The 22,714-nt window shown below is 53.3% G+C and overlaps 2 protein-coding genes across 3 annotated transcripts in view; one reads left to right on the top strand and one right to left on the bottom strand.

Annotated features, from left to right (window-relative positions):
* The first annotated feature begins 299 nt into the window (after positions 1–299).
* On the top strand, positions 300–7,124 carry FAM131B (family with sequence similarity 131 member B). 2 transcript variants are annotated; one of them, XM_036095725.2, is made up of 7 exons: positions 300–388; positions 3,138–3,247; positions 3,818–3,853; positions 4,133–4,226; positions 4,489–4,686; positions 6,127–6,270; positions 6,466–7,124. In XM_036095725.2, the coding sequence occupies exons 2-7, from the start codon at positions 3,194–3,196 to the stop codon at positions 6,936–6,938; spliced, it is 999 nt and encodes a 332-aa protein (XP_035951618.1). In that variant the 5' UTR covers positions 300–388; positions 3,138–3,193; the 3' UTR covers positions 6,939–7,124. The 2 variants fall into 2 exon arrangements, with proteins under 2 accessions (XP_035951618.1, XP_035951625.1); XM_036095732.2 differs by lacking the exon at positions 300–388 and adding an exon at positions 586–730.
* Positions 7,096–22,714, bottom strand: part of CLCN1 (chloride voltage-gated channel 1) — a 33,370-nt gene continuing 17,751 nt past the window's right edge. Inside the window, exons 13-23 of the mRNA XM_078059673.1 lie at positions 22,630–22,699; positions 22,337–22,447; positions 20,317–20,530; positions 19,940–20,073; positions 16,700–16,944; positions 16,287–16,398; positions 15,864–15,943; positions 15,575–15,613; positions 12,299–12,403; positions 12,123–12,209; positions 7,096–11,615 (exon numbers count right to left, since the gene is read on the bottom strand). Of these exons, the coding sequence (XP_077915799.1) occupies positions 11,244–11,615; positions 12,123–12,209; positions 12,299–12,403; positions 15,575–15,613; positions 15,864–15,943; positions 16,287–16,398; positions 16,700–16,944; positions 19,940–20,073; positions 20,317–20,530; positions 22,337–22,447; positions 22,630–22,699 (1,569 nt within the window). The 3' untranslated portion in view covers positions 7,096–11,243. The remainder of the gene's footprint in view (positions 11,616–12,122; positions 12,210–12,298; positions 12,404–15,574; positions 15,614–15,863; positions 15,944–16,286; positions 16,399–16,699; positions 16,945–19,939; positions 20,074–20,316; positions 20,531–22,336; positions 22,448–22,629; positions 22,700–22,714) is intronic.

Here is a 22,714-nt window from a genome sequence, read left to right as displayed (position 1 = left end):
ACGAAACAGCGCACAGGAAACGCAGAGCAACCGAAGCTGTATCCAATCACGCTCGCGTCTGTGTCCCAGATGCGGCCCCAGGAAGAAAACAAGTGTTTGCGGAATTTGGCGGCCGAGGCCCTTCATCCAAGCTTTATCGCACGTCCCGCGCCACCCTCCTCCCCACTCCCCCAATCCCGCGCCTTTCTCCCTGGGCATCCCCAACTCCGGCCCTCGAAATCCATCCACCAGAACCGGAGGGCGGGCGCTGAGTTCTTTCCCCCGCTCAGGGACCCAAGGGGGACGTTCTCTGGGTCTGCAGCACCCGCAGGCGCCAGCCCGGCCGGGGCCCGGCGAGGAGCCCCAGCGCTGGCCAGGGGCAGGGCTGGCGGAGGGGGAGCGCCGGGAGGTGAGCGGGGAGCGCGGCGGCGGGGTCGGGGGCAGGGGCGGGGAGGCGCCGAGCGCAGCCAATCCCCGGGCCGCCCCCTCCCCGCCCGCCGCCAGCCGAGCCCGGGCGGGGGAGCCAGGCGGCGGCGGCGGCGGCGGCGGCGGCGGCGGCGACGGAGGCTGCCGCGGGGAGGGATGGAGAGGGGAGGGGGGAGCGGAGCCGAGCGGAGACAGCCGCGGCGCTGCAGAGCGGCTGGGGCGGCGGCGCGGCTCCCGGTGCTGCCCCCGGCACCCGCCCCGCGGCGGTGAGCGCCCGGCCCCGGAGGCGCCGGAGCCATGGGCTGCATCGGCTCCCGGACCGTGGGTGGGTACCGCGGCGGGGCGGGGGCGGGCGGAGGCAGGCTCGGCCCGCGCCACTCCCCGGCCCCCTCCCCCACCGCCCCCCGGCGCCCCCCGCCCCGCCCGGCCTGGCTCCCGCACTTTCCCCGCGCTCGGCTCTCCTCCGCGCTCTCTCCTCGCGCCTGCGGGGCCGGACGCCCTCTCCGCTCCTCCGCTCCCTCTTCTCCCTCCAGCCTCCTTCCGCCGCCCTCCCCCCGGCGCGGTCCCTCTCCATCATCTCTCCACCAGCCTCCTCTCCCTACTCTCGCGTCCCCGCGCCCTCCACCTCCAGGCCATCCGCCTCGACCCTGCCTTCCCCAGCGCCTCTCTCCCCCTCCATTTCTGGGGCAGCCCCCTTCCAAGGACCCCCGGCCTCCGCCTCGGCCCCCCGCCCCCCGCCTCCTTCTGGCTTGGGTGTTTTGCTCCCACCTCTTTCCCTCTCTCTCGTTGCCTTTTTCTGTCGTTCCTGCCTCCCCCGATTCGCTTTGTTCACGTGCATCTTCCCTCTGGGGCGGGGGCGGGATGCGCCCGGTGCCTCGGGGAGGGGAACTGGGTCCACGCCCGGAGAAAATGGGGCCGGGCTGGGCTGCGCTGGAGGGAAGGGCCGGGGGGCGCGGGGAGGAGGCGGGGGGTTTAGAGGGACGGACAGGGGTCGGGAGCCCACTCCCAGGAGGGTGGGGCCGGCCGGCCCGAGGAACCGGGACCCGCACCTGTCGGCGGGGGCTGGCGGGGCGGGGCCGCCTCTTTATTTACCTTGGACTGGGGGCGGGCACAGGCGCCTCCTAAGTCGTCTCTCCCCTCAGCCTTTGCCTTGCTTCCACCCCCTTACCCCCCGCCCCACGCACCCACTCCACGCTCACAGCTCCACGAATTAGTCCATCCCTCTCCCAAACCCCCCAATTTTTCCCATTCCAACTCGCAATTTCTCCCGCCTACACGACCCAGTGACCTCAGGCTGAGAGAATAATTCGTATTATTATTACAAACAAACTCACTCTTCGGAAGCCTGATTTCTCTAAGACCCGATTTATTTCCATGGATACCCCCCTCCTCTGCTTTCACCTCTTCCTGGGGTTCTCTCTCTCCCCCTCCCTGCCCCCCAGGGCTCTGACTCAGCTCTCCCTCCTCTACAAAGGCCACCTCCCCCTCCCCTCTCTCCTGCTCTGCCCTCCTCATCCCTCCTCTCCTCTGTCAGCCCCCTCCCTGCTCTCTACGCCCAGGGTCCATATTTCCTCTTCCCTGCCAGCCACAGCACATCACTCCCCTGTAGCCCCAAGGGAGAGGGGCTCACTTAGGAGGGGTCCTACCTCCTTCCCACCCATTAACCACCATCCTTCTGCACTAGCTGTGTGGATGCGTGCTGAATGCCTCCCCATGCTCAAGACCCTGTTCACCTCACCCCTTCTCAAGCATGGACCCGTAACTGTAAATTCAGAATCACAAAACTCCGAGCGCAGGGAGGATCTCTAAGGTCAGATGGTTCCACAGTCATCTGATGCTTGAGTCCCTTTCCAACTGCCCAAGGGCTCCTTCCCCAACCTCCCAGGAGAGGCACCACCCTGCCCGCTTGCCAGCATCTACCTGGGCCCCAAGCTCTGGCCTCACCTGAACAATTCCCATCCTCCTCTGCCCTCCAGCTCCCCTCAAACCCTGTCCACCCCTCCCATTGTCTTTTGCCTTCTCCGTGACTTGAATGCCTTTCTTTTAGTTCCTATTTTTAAAAGTCCCCTTCTCTTCTCCCCTTGTGCCCCTTTGCTCCTCTTCCATCCATCACTTTTCTCCCAACAGTCAGGGGAAATGATCGCATCTCAGTCTTTACTTTCTCTGCTCTCCCCATTTCTGGGTGAACACCCCCAACTCATGCCTCTATCCCCACCAAATCTCCTTCCCGTCAGACAGATCACCAGCTCCAAGATACAAACCATAAAGCCCACATATAGAGAAGCTTAGCCCTAAAGAAGTTCTGCCCTTATTTGTGGGAACAGAATGGATGAAAGGCACAGCTCCCATATACTCCCATATAGAAACCCTCAAAGATTCCTCAGGACAGACTACAGAACTGTTTTCCTGGTAAAACCCAACCACTGACCCCTCCATTTCAACAACAACAAATAAGGCCATATAACACTTTCTCTGAATGTGCTATTCTTGGGTGCGCTCAAAGGGAATATTTTGGCTCAGCATTACGGTTTGTCCTACCAAAAATTAGGGGAGAGTAGGGATGGGAAAGGGAATGTGCCATCAGAAGGAGTGGGAGCTGGAGGGAAAGGAGGGGTCTGGAGGGACTGCCCCTGGGTGACCTCAGCACTCTGCCACCGTGGACGGGCCTTTGGGGAGGGGGAGGGGCAGGGGGGTTGAAGGTGGAGCAACTAGTGAGCCTATGTCCACTTCAGGGAATGAGGTGATTGCAGTGGACTGGAAGGGCCTGAAGGATGTCGACCAGATCCACATGGATAGCACCAGCTCGCTGCATGGGAGCACCCTCCATCGGCCATCCACCGAGGTGAGGCCCCATGCCCCGCTGCCCCCCAGCCAAAGGAGTTTTATTTTATTTTTTTTAAGATTTTATTTATTTAGGAGAGAGAGAGAGGGAGAGGGAGCAGAGGGAAGGATGGAGGGAGAGGGAGAAGCAGACTCCACACTGAGCAGGGATGCCCCCCCCATGCGGGGCTCCATCCCAGGACCTCAAGATCATGACCTGAGCAGAAGGCAGACTCTTAACCAACTGAGCCACCCAGGCACCCCCAACCAAAGGACTTTTAAAAGACCCCAGAAACCCTCATGAACAAAGCCTCCCAGCTGCCTGATCCTTGAATTATCTTCCTAAATTCCAAGAGAACAGCCCAAACACTCCTTCTGACTGACACTTTCACAGAACATTTCTCCTACTTTCCTCAAAACACAGGCCAAATGTTCCACACTGAGCTCCTAATCCTGAGCTCCTAAGTTAAGCTGGGGAAAAACCTCTCTACTTCACACACTCCTGGGAGTCCCTGGGCTGGGGGTGGGGTGGGGGCTACTTGCATTCCTGGGCATGCCCGGGACCCCCACTGCCTTTGCTCTCTCCTCACAGCAAACCCGGACTGACTTCTCCTGGGATGGCATCAATGTGAGTACAGCTTCCCCCTGCCCCCCCCAGCACACCCTAGCTCCTCTCCCTTCTATTCTCCCTTTGACCTGCCACAGAACACAGGGCTCCCGGATGCCAGCAGGCACCGTGAGCCCTCACATTCCCTACTGATCCCCCATATTTTCAAGGGCAGTTGTGGCATAAGTGACCTCAGGACTCCTGGGCATAATGGTTCCCTTTCACCTGCCCTAGCTCAGACCCTTCCTCCTGGAAACCCTGAACTCATCTCTGCCCCTCCTCCCACATTCCCTCTCCCAGCTCTCCATGGAGGACACCACTTCCATTCTTCCGAAGCTTAAGCGAAACTCTAATGCCTACGGCATTGGGGCCCTGGCAAAGTCATCCTTCTCAGGTGAGACTCCCCACCTGGGGATAAATCCAGACAGATTCCCTACGCGCTCCTGGTCTCAGTCTCTTTGCTCCTCGAGGCCTAAAGAAGACCCCTACCCCTGACCCATTTGCCCTTGCCGTCAAGCCCTCCTGTCCAGGCTGCCCCTCATATGGAGCTCCCCCATTGGATGGAGTCCCACGGGACTTGGGTGGGGCCGTGGGGTGGATCTTGTATGGGTATCGTGTACTATTCTGGAGGATGTGGGGAATGTCTGGCCCCTCAGGGATTTCTCGCAGCATGAAGGACCATGTGACGAAGCCCACAGCCATGGGGCAAGGCCGGGTGGCCCACATGATTGAGTGGCAGGGCTGGGGGAAGGCACCAGCCATTCAGCCGCAACACAGCCACGAGGCAGTGCGCAGGGATACCGACGCCTACTCGGACCTCAGCGATGGCGAGAAGGAGGCACGTTTCCTAGCAGGTACTTATTCCGGGGACCCTCAGGAGACACATTTTCGGGATGGCCAGAGACTGACCTTCTAGCCTGATCCCAGATGGCAGGATTGGCTCTATCCCTGTGATGACGATAAGACATAATTTCCCAATCAGCTCTGATTTCAAGTACTTTGATTCGGGTAAGTGCCCTCAAACTTATTTTTATTATCATCTCAGAAATTAAAGAGAATTACATGGGACTGCGGGTCCACCTGTTACCAGATGCCTTCTCTCCTACGTGGCAGTGCTATCTGTACACGACATAAAGGCAGGGGCCTTGAACTCTGAAAGGCACTCCTTCCACCCATGTCTCTTGAGAAATCCCCTCTACACTTTGCCCCTCAGCACGTTGCAATAGTGGATTCACTTACGTGGCTCATTGCTTGTGACAACCACTAGAAGATCAAGGGACCTGGGTGGCGAGACGGTGGTATACAGAAGGGGTTTTTGTCCAGGACAGTGGAATCCCTATGAGACAGGCCTATGGCGTGCCTGCCGCACGGCCAAGCCCCTGTGGCACGCCCCAGTAAGACACCTGGGAAGAATGTTAGATCCGGAAGAGAAGGGAGGTATGTCTACGTTTTGGTGATGTGAATGGTGGAAGAACTATCAGTGGGGAGGGGGACAAACGTGTAGTGGGTAGGGGGTAGTTTAGGGCAATTGGCAATGTAAGCTTCAGCCTACGGCTTTGACCACAATGGGGACCCCCAGGTCTACCCAGCCTCCATAGTCTGTCCCCTCCCTCCCTTCTCCTTCCAAACACTGGAACTTTCCTTTTGATACCACTGTGGACCTACAAGCCCATGGTGCTCCCTTGGGGATTCTCTGTTGAAATTGAGCCCTCTCATTTAGATTCCTCTTTGACGACCTAGTACCAGCTAACATTCTTAAAACCGTCCAAAGAGAAACTTCTGGAAATTCCTCATTTTAATCCCTTTGGCTATCTCACCAGAAGACCCCTCAACTCTCTCCGCTAAGAATTCTTAACCTGACCTTCTGGGAAGTCCCACACCGTTTTGCCTTGTGTGGGGGTTAGTCTGTGCTGTCCCAATACAGTAGCCACTTGACCTTGAACTTGAAATGTGGCTCATCTGAATGGAGACGTACTGTCCATGTAAAATACCAACGGGATTTCAAAGACCTGTATGAATAAAATAATGTAAAATATCTCATTAATAATTTTATATAGATTACGTGTTGAAAGATAATCCAAAGTATATATTGGGCTAAATAAGATATATTATAAAAATTAATTTCACCTGTTTCTTTTACATTTTCTTTAATATGACTGTGAGAAAATTTTAAATTGCACAAGTGGCTTGCATTGTATTTCTATTGGGCAGCGCTGCCCCAGTGTCGCCCTACCCCGTGCGTGTGTCTAAGGGTTCCCAGAGGCGTCCTGTGCCAACTACGTCTCTTCTTGTAGGTGTCATGGAGCAGTTTGCCATCTCCGAGGCCACACTTATGGCCTGGTCTTCCATGGACGGGGAGGACATGAGTGTCAACTCCACCCAGGAGCCACTGGGCTGCAACTACAGTGACAACTACCAGGAGCTGATGGAGAGTCAAGGTGAGGGATGGCTCCTCTGAGGCCTGAGAGGTCTCCCCAACTTTACTGGGCTACCTCCATTCCTGTGTGTTCCTCTTCATCTCAGCTTTCTTACTCTCCTCCTTACTCTGTCGCCCTCCCTACTCAGTTCTCCGGGCTATTGCTCCTGCCTTTGATGTTCTGTAACCGTGCTGACTTCCCTGATTCTCTTGGCAGATGCCCTTGCTCAAGCCCCCATGGATGGATGGCCTCACTCCTATGTGTCCCAGGGCATGTACTGTCTGGGGTCGTCGGATGCCTGGGAAGCCAGCGACCAGTCCCTCATTGCCTCTCCGGCCACAGGATCCTATCTTGGCCCTGCATTTGATGACTCACAGCCCAGCTTACATGAAATGGGGCCTTCCCAGCCTGCTTGCGGATACTCTGCTCAGGAGCCTCCACCTTTGCTGGGGTCAGACACGGACTGGGCTCCGGAGGTGGGGGGAGTGGACCTGGCAAGGGCCCCTGCTGAGGAGGAGAAGAGGCCACTGGCCCCTGAGGAGGAAGAGGATGCAGGATGCCGGGACCTGGAGTCACTTTCCCCACGAGAAGACCCTGAGATGTCCACTGCTCTCAGCCGGAAAGTGTCTGATGTCACATCCTCAGGTGTGCAATCCTTCGATGAGGAGGAGGGCGAGGCTAACAACTAGCTTCCTCCCCCTCCAGGCCCAGCCTTCCACCCCCACCTGAGGGGCATGGCTGCAACATACCCTCCCTTCCCCCAGCAGTACAGCTGAAACCCGGGCAGAAGACCATGAGGGACCCAGGAGTTGCCAGTCCCCACCAGCAAAATGGGGAGCCAGGATGGGAATTTAACCAGGTTTATGCTGTAGAAACCGCAGGTCCGGGAACTGAGGCCCAGACAACCAGGTGGCTGTGAACTTTGCTTGGCTGCAGGCTTCTGGGTCTGTCTGAAGCTCCAGTGTTTCTCCTGGGGACAGGAGCACAGAGCAGTGTGTGGCCGTCGACTGGACCTCAGTTCTTCACTCTCTGATTCGTCTTCCAGGCGCCTCGACTGTGGCTATGGGAATGTCTCCTTTCTCCGTGTCACTCCCGCTTTTCCCGACTCTGTGTTTTCTCTGGCTGTGGCCCCAGCTCATCCCCACTATGAGGAACAGACCTCAGGGGCTATGGGTATGGCTCAACGGGCACAGGGGAAGCCACCTAAAGTCATGTGAGCTCGGCGAGAAATTGGCTTCTGAGATCAGGAGTCATGGGGGAGGTGGATGTGGCAGCTGGGATGCACAGGGACACAAACCTGATTCTTTAGATCAGGGCCTGCTCAGAGATCAGAAAGTCACTGATGAGACCCAGAACAAACATGGCCGCCTGTTCCGAGATCTTGACTATTCCCTTGTCCGGAAGGAGGATCCAAGGATCTGGGAAAGGGCCCAGCCGGGGCCCCAGCTCTTGCTTCCCTTTTCTGCCTTCTGTCTCCTGCTCTGGGAGCCCTGGCCCTGAGGGGGTGACACAAAATGCAGGTGTCCTGGCCAAATGGGGAAGCATGAGGGCTGTGTCTCCCTCCATCCACCCTCTAATTCTCTGGAGCTGTTTACACTTTTCTCTTTGCCTTTTCTACATTTTTATAACTTCTTGGGGACTCAGGGTTGAGTGGGGTGGAGGGAGGAGTCCGGTGCTGTCAGGCCCCGGCCAGGGTGGGCTGTTTGCTGAGGGGCAGTGTGGGTACTCGGCTCCTTCCCCCTTCTTCAGCTCCTCCCAAGACTCCAAAGAGGGCCTCACAGGTGTTCTCCCTCCCTCCCCGGGCCTCCTGTGGAGGAAGAGAGGAGAATCAGAGTATTCTTCCTTCCAGCATGGGTTACGGTGAGGCGTACGCCCCTGAAACGGCCTGCCCTCTCACGCCCCGTTTCCATTGTGGTGGGGACTTCCGCGTAGCACTTCTGGGAGAGATCCTGACAGCGGGGGACGGGGGAGAGTGAAGGACGCCACAGCTGCAGAGCTGGCTGGCACACTGCCCCTTCCCAGGGCAGGGGCACAGGGAGACTGGGTAGAAGGAAGAAGCTCAGAGCTTCATCGTTGCCGTCCCTCCTTCCTTGTGCCCGACTAAGTCTCCAGCTCCAAGGCCTTGTGTCCTACCCACGCTTCGTCAGGGCTCCTATCACTTTACCCTCTGCTGGGAAGGGAGCACTGTCACCCTCTCCCAGACCCTGGACAGAATTGTCCGCCCCACCCCATGCCCCAGACCTATTTTTCTGGAACGAGGAGGTTGAGAGTCAGGGTGTTTCTGTCCATCTATGACTGTCCCCCCACACCGAGTTCACACTGTCATTCACATGTGCGCCTGCAATGCAGCTGAGGGTCCCGTGTCCTCCAGAGGAGGGGGACGATGGCTTTCCTGGGGTTGGTCCTTGGAGGACCCAGGCGTGGGCATGGTGAGCACGGGTAGGCGAAGTCACCTTATCCACAGCCGTCTCAACAGAGGACCTCTCTCGTGTTTGGTGATGTGATCTGACTCAGGAGGCAGCAGGACCTCGCGGGCTGCTGGCCCTCACTCGAGACTCCTGCCCTCCTGCCATGGGACCTTGGGGTCTTGCATGCTCACGGTTCCCTGTTTCCTCACCTCGTGCCACCTGCTGTCTCAATGCACCATCTTTTTCTCTTAGTCTCATCCCCTTCTTGCCTGCGCTCTGCCCCCAGACCATGGTGGACACACAATCCAGTGGCTTCATTCATTACAGTTCGTTCTTGCTCAGGGCCTGTGGAGTTGGGAAAGGTGGACCAAAGCAACCAGCGTTCTTGCCTCCCTCCCTCCCTCCCTTCCCGGAGGAAGCCAAACGGTCCCTGCAACAGTGGCTGAAACTGTGAGGGCATCTAGCAGACTTTATACGTGGAGGGGGCTCGCAGAGCAGAGGTCAGGTGGGGGCCTGCATTTTCCACTCTGAAGAGGGAGAAGAGCCAAGGAGCTGGCCTGGGACCCTCGTAGGACTCTTCTGGAGGGAGGAAAGGCCTCTCTGGTGCTGGGGGGCAGGGTGCATGGGGTTTGCTTATAGCCTATTCTGGGGGGGGGGGGCATGTGCAGGAAGAGGCTGTCAGGGGTGGGGTGGGGGAGGGTTGCTTTTCCTTTGGGGTTAAAGGCTGTGCAGCACGTTTTCCAACAGTCCCGGAACAGGGCTGTTTTTATATTCTTGTGAATGAAACTGCTCTTGCTAAATGATTTTCCTTTGGTTGGGTGGGGGGGGGTGTGCACTTTCATTTTCAAATCACTTTATTAAAGAAAAATCCAAATCTCCCATTCTTCCCCTTCCACTGCCCCACCTTCCCCCACGCCTCCCTTCTTACCCTTGTGTTGAGGGGGTGGGGGCTCTTGGTAAATGAGTGTATGACCTTCTCTTTGCCCCACCTCCACATCCCATACTCTGTCTTCCAGGTCTGGGAAATATCCATTTTTATGGCCAGTCTTAGCATGTTTTCTTAATGTGACATTCCCACCCCAGGCCCAAGAGAGATTCTATGACATATATTACAGAGAGAATTATATATAAATATATACATATATAAATATTATAGATTATATACACATGGGCACGGGCTCCAACGCCCACCGCCAGCCCCCTGCCCAGGCTGCACCCTCTCTGGGCCTGGGGAGGTGGAAGGGACGTCCTGTTGGAGAGGGCTACAGGCTGTGTTCAATGGCACTAAACAGAATGTGGTGGCACCTCTGACTATGAGTGTCTTCTTTGGGGGATGATGGAGAGTGGGCACGGGGGAGGGGAAGGAGGAGATGTCGGAAAGGGGGTACAGCTGCAGAACTAGATAGGGACCAAAAGAAGGGAGGGAGCGAAGAAAGCCTTGGGTATGGAAGCGAGGGCTGCTGGAGGCTCCGAGCACCCAGGACCGCTTCATAGGAAAGACAGGCTACCGGCAGGCACCCTGTGGCTGATGTGGGGAGGATAAGGCTCTGACTTCAAACATCAAAGAGGTCTGCCATGTTGACATCGAACCCCCATCTCCCCACCACCTCTAGAAGAGGAACACAAAGAATTAGTCTAAGAAGGGCTGGAGTCTGAGTGCCCCAGGGACCTGGCTGCCCTGAGCCTTGGTTCTCGGCAGGAGCCACAACCACAGCAGCTGGAGGGCACAGTGGGCCCTCGGGCAGGAGAGGTCAATGAGGACAGTGGGGAGCGGGATGTCGTTCCCAGGGGGTGACCTGGAAACTGGAGCGTGAGGAAGCTGGCTGGTGCGAGATAGGATGGATGTGGGCCTGAAGGAGGCCTGCGTGTTTGGCAGTAAGACACCTGCTCTCTGCACAGAGCTGCTCCTCCTTCATCCACACCACACTGCTTACATCCGGGGCGAGGAGGGGGCGATGGGCCTGGCCTTTCACTGCCCTAGTGAGGGCCCCTGTCCCAGGTAGTGGGAGCCAGGATGGAGTGGGGAGGCAAATTCCGGGGAGCGGATGTGAGCAAGCAGGGGAACGGGGTGGGGGACTGTGAGAGAGGGGTATGAATGATGCGCCAGTGTATTCCGGCCGTCACTCTGTGAGGCCATGAGGTGCTCCCCTCTCCTCTGAAGGTCACAGTCATTGTGGGCCTCCCCCTGTGGAGCCTGGCAGACACAGGGGCAAAGCCGGGGAGGTGTTGGGACAAGACACCAGGGGACTGCAGGGGACTGAGGGGAGGCCGAGAGAGGCAGGGTATTTCCCACCCACGCACCAGGAAGGCTCGGGAAGCCCCATGGCTTATCAGGTCCTTCACCGGGGTTAGAACGCCCTGCCTGTCTGGACATAGCCTAAATAGCTGACCGAGCCTACTCTCTCTGCCCAAATTGCAACGCTCTTCTAAGACTATCACTATCCCATTTTAAAATTCCCAGGAGGGGCCAGGATGTTGGTGTGTGATCTCTCCAACTTCAGGACACGCCCCTCTCCCCCCACCCATACAAATCCAACCTCTGGCCTGGGCCTCTGGACAGTCTTTAAGAGGAGGTCCTGGAGGTGGTCAAAGGGTCAGCTCGTCCTCGTCCTCCTCATCAGTGGATCGCAGGCTGGGGCCCTGCAGGATGTCAGCCAGCCCCTCCTCCAGCCCCGGACTCTCTACCAGCCCCAGCTCCTCCAGCTCGCCCTCCGCCTTGTCCAGGGCGGCCGAGAGACGGGGCTCTGCTGAGGTGGAGGGCATGGGGGTCTCTGGGGAGGCGGGAGCCCCGTCACCTGCCCCAGCAGCCTCAGCTCTCTCCTCAGGAAGGCTCCAGGCCTCTGTGGGAGGGGGCGGGCCCCCGGGGTTCTTCCGGGTGGAAGTCGTGTTCCGGAAGCTGGCGAGGGGAGGGCGGAGCTGCACCCCAGACTTGGTGTGCCCCTCAATGGCCTTCTGCAGCTGGTGGGGAGAGGGAAAGGCGGTATACAATTGGGAAGAGACAGAAGATGGGACAGGGTGAGACAAACAGGTGCGAGAAGACAGATTCCTACAAGGAGGAGGAGTGGGAAAGACATGGAGCAGCACGAAAAGGGGCCTGGGGAGAGACGCATCTGCGGACCTACAGATCTTAAGCTCCTCTGACAAGGCCCCTTCCCACTGACCCTCAGGCGTCCTTCAGCCGCATCCTATCTCTTCCCTCTTCCCACGGCCCTCTCCAGAACACACACATGAAACTGCGACTCATGCCCGGAGTCCTCACCCCAAACCCCCGGCCCATGGAAGGTCCTGGGGACATTCCTCTCCACCTGCCACTTGATCCCCCCATCCCCTCCAATCTCCGCCTGAGAAATAGACCAGGAAATCTGGGGGACCTCCCAGATGTTAAACCATCCCCTCCGCACGCCCACACCCTTATCCTGTGCCCACTCTTCCTCCTGCTGCTCAAATGGGACCTGTCACCTTTACCTCTTCCAATGCCAGCACGCCCCTGAGCTTCCCCATGCTGGTCACATAAGCAAGGTGGAGGCCAAGGAGCGAGAACAGCGTGTGGGTCTGTGGTGAAAGAGCAGTACATCAGCTCGTGTCCACCCCAGACCCGCCCTGCCCTCGGCAGCCCTGAGCAGTCAGGGGCAAGGACTTGCCTTGTGCAGGGATGTCTGCTCCACCAGCTGGAAGGGAGATTGGTCAATGCAGCAGTAGTCAAAACAGACAGGCTGGCTCAGCTGTTCCTGCTCCCAGGCCTCAATCTGTCGGGCAGAGTAGGGCAGTCACTCAATATTGCGGAGCCCCCTTCAACCTCAGACCTGCAGCTTGACCCCAAACAGCCCTCTTAGCCCCAGCCCAGACCCTGAAATATGCAATGAACTGTCACAGATCCTCCAGATCACTAGACATCCTCCCTTCTTCCCAGGGCCCGGCACCCTCTCCTGCCTCACCAGGCCCCACATCACCTTCACCCTCAGGCACTTAGAGCACCGCTCTTGTCTTCCTGTCCTCCAACCCCAACACCCCCTGGGGCTCCGAACACTTGTCATTTCTAACCCATCTGCCCAGTCTTATTTTCCACCACTCCCTCAATACCCATTGCTCAGTGAAACCAGGCATGCTTCCCAAATCTGCATTTGCTCTTCTGGATTCCCCTTATTCCCCTTATTGCCCCCACCCTGCCTGCACACTGTTCTCCTGATGCTCCCAGGAGCACGATTTTTCTATCCCTATCGTACTTTGCTGGTCTCTCCTTTTCGGAAATGACATGGATTGTGCTCAGTCTCTTATTGGCGTTTGTCTTACCTCTGCCTACAGGGCAGAGGTGAGGATGTAACCCCTTCAGAGTGTTATGTGGGGTTGCCCCCTGCATGTTGTGCAGAATCTAGCACATTTGCCTCTTACAGATCGTAGCAGTGATCTGTGGGGTTTGAAGAGCTGCATTGAATCATGTGGCATTTAGCTGGCTTGAGCAAAACCATTTTTGTTTTGTTCATGACAGAAGCATGAAGGCATAAAGGCCTTAACCTCCTCTTGATTTTAGAGATCCATGCCGAAATGCCCAAGATTCCAAATAATCCAGGAGAGCTTTCACTTTCATAACTGAATCTAAAATTCCTTGAAATCTCTTCAGTCAGTGCCCTCTGAATGCTGTACTACTTTATTTTCCTAATGTCCAAATCCGCATGTCTCGAGCTTCAGAGACGTTCTCCGAAGGCCACCTCCTAGCTCTGGTACCCAGTGTGGAGTCCACAGAGGCGTGCTCTCCATCTGCCCCTTCCTGGTCCCACCTCATCTAAACCTCACCCTCCCTGGCTGAAGGTTCACACCGGGTTTGGCTGGCCCTCACAGCACAGGATGGATGACCACTCAGCAGGTGTGCTGTAGACATGATTTATTTGTAGGACCCTTGCCAACCCCGGGGTGGTGGGTCCTGTCCTCCTGGACCTTTCTATGACCATTTTCTGCCTTCCCCAGTGCACATGCACCAAGCACTTCCTCTGGGTCAAGCATTATTCGAGCTGCTTTAAACGTCTTCACTCGTTGAATCGTCTCCAACAGCCTATCATTGTCTCCCTCTTACAGACGAGGAGACAGAGGTACAGAGTGCGTAAGTAGTCTGCCCAAGACGACACAGAGGTGGAGTCAGGCTTCCGACCTTGGCTGCCAAGATCCTGTTCCAGGAACCCCCAGCTTGTGTCCAAGGGGCAGAGCACATCTGCTTCCAGGTCTGACACGTCCCACTACTTGCAAAGGCTCAGCCCCAGTACCAAACCGGAGCCCTGACTGTGTGTGCTCCTAACAGAGGAGCAGAAGGAAACAAGACTTCTGGTGACGCATAACTGAGCTCTTCCCGCGGGCGTCACCGGGATCTGGCCAAAGGTGCCTCCTCGATCTCGTCTGAAAACCACGTTCAAAATATCCTGGATTTTTACTCCTATGGGATCTTATCCCTCTAGAATGTCCCAGTGGGTGACATGGGAGCTTAGATACTCCAAATTTCCTTTTGGAAAGACATAAGCTAAAAATGTATGCTCTGTTTTTACCCCTGGTTGCACTTTATTTCCAGTGGTCGTTAAATAGCCTCACTGGTCAACTAGCTGGCTCTCCCTCTGGTGCACTTTTTTAAAGAGTATGATTATTGGGTTAGTACTTGAGCAAGGCCCTCTTCAACCATAGTTATGACCCATCTGATTCCTGCTTGGGGGCAGAAACAAGAACTATTGTTTTTCCTCTGTGCTCATCGATCTTTCCATTAAGCATTGATCAGAAGGGAGTGTGTTTTGAGGGGTGACAAGGGGAGAAGGAGAAGACTTTCCTTCTCTCCTACGGCCCCCCTCCGGCTCCATTTAGACTGGACAACCAATGAGATGTTTATTTTAAAATAATATCCTCTAGGGCGCCTGGGTGGCTCAGTTGGTTAAGCAACTGCCTTCGGCTCAGGTCATGATCCTGGAGTCCTGGGATCGAGTCCCACATCAGGCTCCCAGCTCAGCAGGGAGCCTGCTTCTCCCTCTGACCCTCTCCCCTCTCATGCTGTTTCTCTCTCTCTCTCTCACTCTCTAATAAATAAATAAATAAAATCTTAAAAAAATAAAATAAAATAAAATAATATCCTCTAGGGTTCTTTGTCATCTACATACTTTTAAAGCTTTGCTTTTTCAGCCTCCACAGGGGGCCTGCATTCTTTTACCAAATGGAATGGCTGCTAATGGACTCTTGTTTCTCTGGAACCCCGGGGTCTGTTCCCATCAGGACTGAGATCAGGATCAGGACCGCCCTGCGGTCTCCTCCAAATCACTGCTCCACGTCTGTCCGCTCCTCACAACCAAGCCCATTCAGGGCTGGATTTTCTCTCACGGACTCAGTAACTACCTTTTTTAGGAAATAGGTGTTTGTCCCAATGAGATACCGCTGTCAATATTTGCCCTCTGCTTTTGGTTCTTTCCAGTCTTGCTTCCTGGCATTTCCTAGTTGTCCACGGTCTCGGGGCCCTGCCCAATCGGCTTCGTAACCTCCAGCAGGCACTGACCATCTTAGCTTCCATGCTGCTCTTCCACACTGTTACGCGTAACCGCTGGCTGCCCAGTGCCATCTTACTTCAGGTGAAGCTCATCCTTCCTGCACAGCCTCTGCCTGGTCCAGGACATCCCTAATGTCTAAAAGAGCTAAGGCTCATCTTAGCACTTTGGTCCCACCTACGTGTAGAAGCTCACAACCTTTCTCTTCTGATCCCTCTGAGACCACCACCATGTTTCCCCCACCTCTGAGCGATGGGCCCGTCCCTCTCTCCATAATCGTGTCTTATTCCCAGTGTCTCAAAGTGCTTTCTGGCCTGGACTTGCATTTTACTCTTACAACAACACAATGAAGCAAATGAGCAATGTCTTCATCAGACAGAACGATCCACCCCGGATGGCTGTTTCTCTTACCTCCTCAGGTGGCATGTTGTCCACGAAATCCATTGGCTCCTAGAGAAGAAAGCCACAGGTCTGAGTTCTCTCCTTTTGTCCCCACGGCAGCTGTGGTCCCCCTGGCCGTTAGCAGACCTCACAGGCCAGGGCCACAGATGCCTGCTTTCTCCTGCTCATCATTCCCACCCTGTGATGAAACTTCTCCGTGCTGGGACCTCCTCCCCTCTGACTCAAGGACCATGGGTTTCTCAGTCCTCAGATGCACGCCCCTTTCCCTGTTCACCCTCCACAGCACATCTGCTCTCACCTGGGTTGTTTTCTTCTTCGTGGGGCGAGGTCTGCCCAGTAAGCAGCGCAGCAGGGACCGAAAGACAGAGGGTCTTTGACCTGAGAGGAGTGGCGAGCGGATGGAAATGGAAACAAAGTCGTATCTGTCCTGGGAGGAAATGGCGGGGGTGGGGGCAGGGGCTCTGGAGGGGCCCCTCACACTTTGCCACACACAGTGTGTTCTTCCCAGATGCCTCACCTCCACAGACACCTTCTGTCCTACTCCCCCAAATCAGCCCTTGCCCCCACCCCTTGGGGCAGTAATATGGAGACTCGATGATTAGGACTCCCTTCCCGCCCACCCCTGCTCTCATCCCTCCTTAGAGGAGCAGGCCGTGGGTGGAGGAGAGCCCAGAGAGAACCACGAGGCATGAGTGAGGGTGCACGCTGGGAGAATCGTCACCTGCAGGCTGCGGTGCTTCTAGCTGCTGTTTGTGGCTGTGCAGGGGCCCATTGGACTCTCCGGGGGACAGTGGGGCAGTAGGAAAGGGGTGAGGAGGAGGGAGAGGGAGCAGCTGTAAGGAACAGTAAAAATTCTCAGTCCTGGGGAAGAGGCTGCCTAGCGCTTTCCTGCCTTTATCAGCTAGTGTCCCGGGAATTCTCTCTACATCCATTCGCCCCCACACCCGTTCAGATTTCCTATATCCCTTTGAGTTCTCATGGGTACCATCATCTGCAACCGGATCTCCTTCAGTCCCCGGCCCCCAGGGCACTGGGCTCTTGGACTTTCTCAGTGACCAGGATCCCGTCTCCCTCCTCCTACCTTCCCTTTGCCCCACTCTATCCTGCTCCCCCAGACCGTCCCTGCCTGGTCACCTCAGGCTTCCCAGAGAGGTCCTCGTCTTCATCCTCATCCACAAAGGCAAAGGACTCCCTCCGGCCCTCGGGTGAGATGCCTTGGTATCCCTTGCCCGCTGGCCGAGGCTTTCCGTCGAAGGGCAGCTCAGACAGCTTCCTGGCCATGTCCTGGGCTGCCCGCAACCTCCGCTCGGGGCACAGGTGGCGCTGAAGGAGGGCCTGCAGCTCTGACCGCTCCACGGAGCCCAGCAGGATCATTGAATCTGGAGGAGAGCCCAGCTCAGCCTGAGGGCCTGCGCGGTTCCCCTCCCCCCTCCCCGCCACTCCGCAGGATTGAGCCGGGGACAGAAGCCCAGCACCCCTGCTTCTTTTTCCAGCTTTTACCATCTCTTCCTGAAAACTCATTTCAAACATCTTCCAGGATTGACCTCACTCAATCCCTTTTATTTCACTCATTTAGCACTTAGAGACCCAATTGATAGTATGCTAATTGGTGCTAATTTATACTTATTTTGATGCAGCCCTTCCTTATACAGGCTGTTGGTAAACAGGGGAACTTGGTATTAAGATATAGCTAATCAACCCTGTCTCCAAAAAACTTCAAAAACCATTTATATAGACTGAGATGTGAATATACTTTGAAAGAAGTCTACAAGGATATCTGATGTTTAATCACTTAAAGACTGGGTCCTTCTAGGATATAAACAGAATGCCTACTTTTCCTGGGGAGGTCTTTCTGCTACCATAATGAACATTTTTGTTGTTTTAAGCCCATAAAATCGGGGCAGTGTTATTAAGATAAATCTTACCATTAGGTCTTAGTCGTAATTATGATAACCCTGCACCTCATTGGCTGTACCCCTGCTCCAATGAAAAGCCACTGCTTTAGAGACCACTTACAAAGTATTTGGGATCTGGGGAAAATATTAAAATGAATCTAACTTGAACAACGTGGACTTTCTGATTATTGGAAATCAGGAACTAACAAACTTAATGGCTCCAAATGGCCCTACATGATTCTTCTTAATTACATGAATCCAAACATTAGGCAAGTATTTATTTAATATCTAGTAAATACCTAGGAGGCAGTCTGAAGGAGATAGAAGTTATAGTCTCTGCTCTCAAAGAATTCCCAATCTAGTGAGACATAGATATAAACTCCAATAAGAAATAATACAGGGACGCCGGGGTGGCTCAGTCGTTAAGCATCTGCCTTTGGCTCAGGTCATGATCCTGGGATCCTGGGACTGAGCCCCATGTCTGGCTTCCTGCTGGGGGATGGGTAGCTGCTCCTCCCTCTCCCTCTGCCTGCTGCTCCCCTTGTTTATGCTCTCTCTCTCTGTCAAATAAATGAATAAAATCTTTTTTTTTTTTTTTTTTTTTTTTTTTTAAAGATTTTATTTATTTATTTGAGAGAGAGAGTGAGAGAGAGAGAGAGCACAAGAGGGGGGAGCGGGAGAGGGAGAAGCAGACTCCCCGCCGAGCAGGGAGCCCGATGCGGGACTCGATCCTGGGACTCCAGGATCATGACCTGAGCCGAAGGCAGTCGCTTAACCAACTGAGCCACCCAGGCGCCCCATGAATAAAATCTTAAAAAAAAAAAAAAAAAAAAGATACAGAGCAGGACTAAGTGCTAAAGGTGGATGGAAAGGATGGTGAAGGAAGTGACATGAAAGCACTGCTTTAAGACCATTCATTCCATAAATAAATAAAAATAAATTTTAAAAAGGGGCGCCTGGGTGGTGCAGTTGGTTAAGTGTCTGACTCTTGGTTTCAGCCCGGGTTATGACCTCAGGGTCATGAGATCGAGATCCGGATCAGGCTCTGGGCTCAGTGTGGAGTCTGCTTGGATATCTCCCTCTCCCTCTCCCTCTGCCCCTCCCTCCTGCTCTCTTTCTCTCTGTTTCTCTAAGAATAATAAATACATCTTTTAAAAAATTAAAAAGAAATAATACCATTCACTCCTTCATACAGAACAGTTCCATCTGTCCCTCAATTTGGGCATTGAAGAACAGCTACCATTTAGCTAAGTAGCCAAGAGAACCACCTAAGGGGCTCCAGATTTACAGCTAAGCCTCACTATTCATGAATGCCCTGTTTGTGAATTTGCCTTCTGGCTAAAGTACAGGTATTTGTAAACCCCAAATCAGTGCTCCAGATGCCTTCACTGTCATTCACAGACCTGCGGGAGCCACAAACCACTGGAGCCTCCCCCTGCACATCTTCCCAGCTGAGGTTAGAAAAGTGACATTCTCTTCTTGTCTCAGACCTCATATTATAAACAAGCATTTTTTTCATAGTCCACTGTGATGTGCCTGATGGAGAAAATAACGCCTGCTAGGTAAGCTTCGTTCAGGCATGAGTTGGAGCCCTGTTGGCCATGAATTCTAGTTAATGAATCAACAGTATATATTAAAGAAGGTGTCTTTAAAGAGAAACACACATAAAATAAGTTTATGCATTCATTGGTTGAAGAAAATGTGACCAGAGGAACACAACCCTGTATTTTCTCCAGGGCAATGTGTCAGTATAGTCTCTCTAATTCATTGTTAATTGTGACTTTAGAGAACATAGCTACAATGACTAATAAGCATCGGCTGTAGTTCTCTAATTGGATTTTTTTTTTAAGATTCATTTATTTTATTTTTTATTTTTTTAAAGATTTTTATTTATTTGACAGAGAGAGACATAGCAAGAGAGGGAACACAAACAGAGGGAGCGGGAGAGGGAGAAGCAGGCTTCCTGCTGAGCGGGGAGTTCGATGTGGGGCTTGATCCCAGGACCCTGGGACCATGACCTGAGCTGAAGGCAGATGCTTAATGACTGAGCCACCCAGGCATCCCAAAGATTCATTTATTTTAGAGAGAAAGAGAGAGCAGGGGGAGGGGCAGAGGGAGAGAAAGAATCCCAAGCAGATGCCCTGCTGAGCATGGAGCCCAATTCGGGCCTGATTTCACGATCCAGAGATTACGATGCAGAAAGTACCACCCCAGCCAAAATCGAGTCAGACGCTCAACTGACTGAGCCACCCAGGTGCCCCTCTCTAATTGGATTTTTAACTATCTTCTTTTGATTGTGTTCTGGCTGTATTGTTCCTTCTTGAAGATGATTGTGTTCCCTAAGGAACACAGGCTGGGTATCCTGTGGCAGACTGGGTGGTCCCTAAAGATAAGCCCACACTACAGTGCCTCCTCCACCTCTGTGGAGCCCTTGTTCAGGTCACTAGCTCAGGAGTCTGCTTCCTTTCTTCCCACTGACCTTTTGAATCAACCAGTGGTAAAGTCTTGACTGTGGTGGTCTGGAGCAGGGTTCGCAATTCCCCGTATGTGCAAGTGGCTGAAACAAACTTCACATCACGTACCATGATGTCCTCAACAAAGATGGTAAATTTGCTATGGGGGGAGAAGGCATGGGGGGTTAGCCCCACCATATGCTTGTTCCTTTGCTGTTCCTTCCATTCCTCCCGTGAGGTTTGCCATGCATTCCATCACTCGTAATATTCATTAAGTCCATGGGAACATCAAAATAAGTAAAAGGCAGTGTTTCCAAATGTTGATCCTAACCTCAGTCTCAACCTCAGAAGCTCCCGCCCCTCACCCCATCCAGTCTGAACTAATTCCAGCTGGTGCCCTGACCTGAGCTGGTTCCAACCAAGGTCAGGCAAGTAGGGTAGCTTCTTGACCTGGATGATGCTGTCATAGAGAGAGGGCTGCAGGCTCTGAGCCACCATGTTGGCCAAGATGACAGCCACCATCATGGGTAAGATGTGGGCAATCTGACCCGTTAATTCGAAGCAGATCACAGCCGTGGAGACTGTGTGGGATACTGCACCAGTCAGCGCCGCTGCCCCTAGAATGACACAGGAATGTACCGGTGGGTTAGGGCTGCCATTCTTGGCATGGAGGGCAAGTGGGGATGTGATGGCAGACAGGATCCTGGTCAGTGCCAACGCTCCTGACATAACCATCTGTCAAGAGTGGGGGCTAGAAAACTGTTAGCAAATCATTTTGATCTCATTCTATGTCCTTTGGCAATTTACAAAATCATTGCGTGTGCCCAAATTTTCATTTGTAAAATGAAGATAGTGATGTCCTATCTATTCCTTGCTTTTGAAAGTTTGGATCATTCTTTTTTTTTTTTTTTAAGTAATCTCTACATCCAACATGGAGCTCAAACTCACAACCCTGAGATCAGGAATGACATGTTCTATTGACTTGAGCCATCCAGGCACCCCAAAAGTTTGGATCATTCTTAACTGAGCATTCTAAAACCCAGTGATGGCATTTTCCATTGGACCTCAGGTTTTGATGCCAACAATTTATGAGTGAAGAGAGTCAAAACCCAGGACTCACGCTGTGAACTTGGGGTAATAACACCTGCATCAGATCCTGATTCTACAATTTCTCAACTGTATGTGTAGAACTTGATTCTTCTGGAATCCCATACTCGCATCTCTAAGGTAAAAAAGGTCATTAAATAAGTTGTAAGACACTTGCAGATCTAAAATGTTATGATTCTACGTACTCTTTGAAAACAGAATCTTATTTGTTTTTAGTTATGTTCTCCCATCAACAAAAATAGTCACTAGAAGGTATACATGAAAAGAGAACAAGAAAAAGACACAAAAGAGAGGGGCACAATTGATAGAGCATGTGACTCTTGATCTCAGGGTCGTGAGTTCAGGCCCCACGTTGGGTGCCGAGCTTACTTAAAAAAAGAAAAGTCACAAAAGGGAAATACTGGGAGGAATAATTCTACAAGATGGTACACATGATATACTTCAGAATATAAACTGTCACAGGAGATACGTATCCTGGGAAATGTCCACCAGGGAGGATGGGGTGATACCTGAGAGTCATGAAGATGGGGAATAAGAGCAAGTGACTCTTACTGATGAAAGAGGCTTTCTTAAAGGTCTGTGATGGGGGAGTAAGGACACCATATGCACTGGAAAGCTGCCTAATTCTTCTATATTTAAGGGAGGCATGGTCTTAGATGTTACAGGGTTTTTGTGAAGAAGAAAAGGAGGGCAGAGGCATAATAATTTTGAGGATTATACTGGCCACTGTATTTGTTAGACAGGGTTTTGGTTGGATGGGATTGTGGATTTAATGAGAAAAAGATTATCACAGATTCTCAGAATGTTAGGGCTGGAAGATATCTCAGAAGTCATTTTACAATAAAGAAACTCAGGTGCACAAAGGTAGCTAACTTGTTCCACAGTCATCCAGGTGACAAGTGGCAAGGATGAGTACAGAGCCCGAGTTTCTTAGCTCTTAGTCATGTACTCTTAAGTCCTGTCAGCATTAGCACACCTGCAGTTTGAGAGTATCCAAGCCAGTCACCTGCACTGTTGATTCTATGATTCTTTGGAAGGAAAGGAGAAACCCTTACCAAACATTCAGACACAATCTTAGGTGCTTTCGTTCTTATTATCTCGTTTAATCCCCATAATCCCTTTTCTACATAAAGAAACTAAGGCTCAAAGACGTTCAATGAGAGCTAATGAGAATCAGAGCCAAGGGTTGATTATTTGAATAAAAGTTGAATCAATAGCATAAAATTAAGCATTGTGTAGTTTGTCTGGAATAAAGATGTCATGGGAGAGTCTGAGTGCGTCTGGTAGGGGTTACCCGAGGGTGGAATGTGTCTCACCAATTACTGCATAGCCCCCGGGTAGGATCTTGTAGATGATGTCATCAAATAGGATACCATCAGGGAATAGCATGGCCATGATCTCTCCTACCAGCCTTCCAAATGCAGCTCCTGGAGGAAAGACAAAAGAAAGGAAGGTGTTGAAAGATCTGAGTTCCTTATCCTCTATATTTCAGAGCCTCCTTGGCATTAAGACCAAATACAAGCCCCCGGCATTCCAGGCCTTTCCTTAATTTCCCAGTACCCTAGATTGCGACTATCAGCAAGATTCCAGGCTTCCCATCAGAACTTACCGAGCACAAACACAGGCATGAAGCCTCCGCAGGGTATAGGCATAGTGGTGGCCACGATGGACATCCAGAACTGGAGTAAAAAGAG

Source organism: Halichoerus grypus, chromosome 12, assembly GCF_964656455.1.
Source record: "Halichoerus grypus chromosome 12, mHalGry1.hap1.1, whole genome shotgun sequence".
Lineage (NCBI taxonomy): Eukaryota > Metazoa > Chordata > Mammalia > Carnivora > Phocidae > Halichoerus > Halichoerus grypus.
Note: the sequence above shows the minus strand (reverse complement) of the source record. Positions and strands in the feature narration are given on the sequence as shown.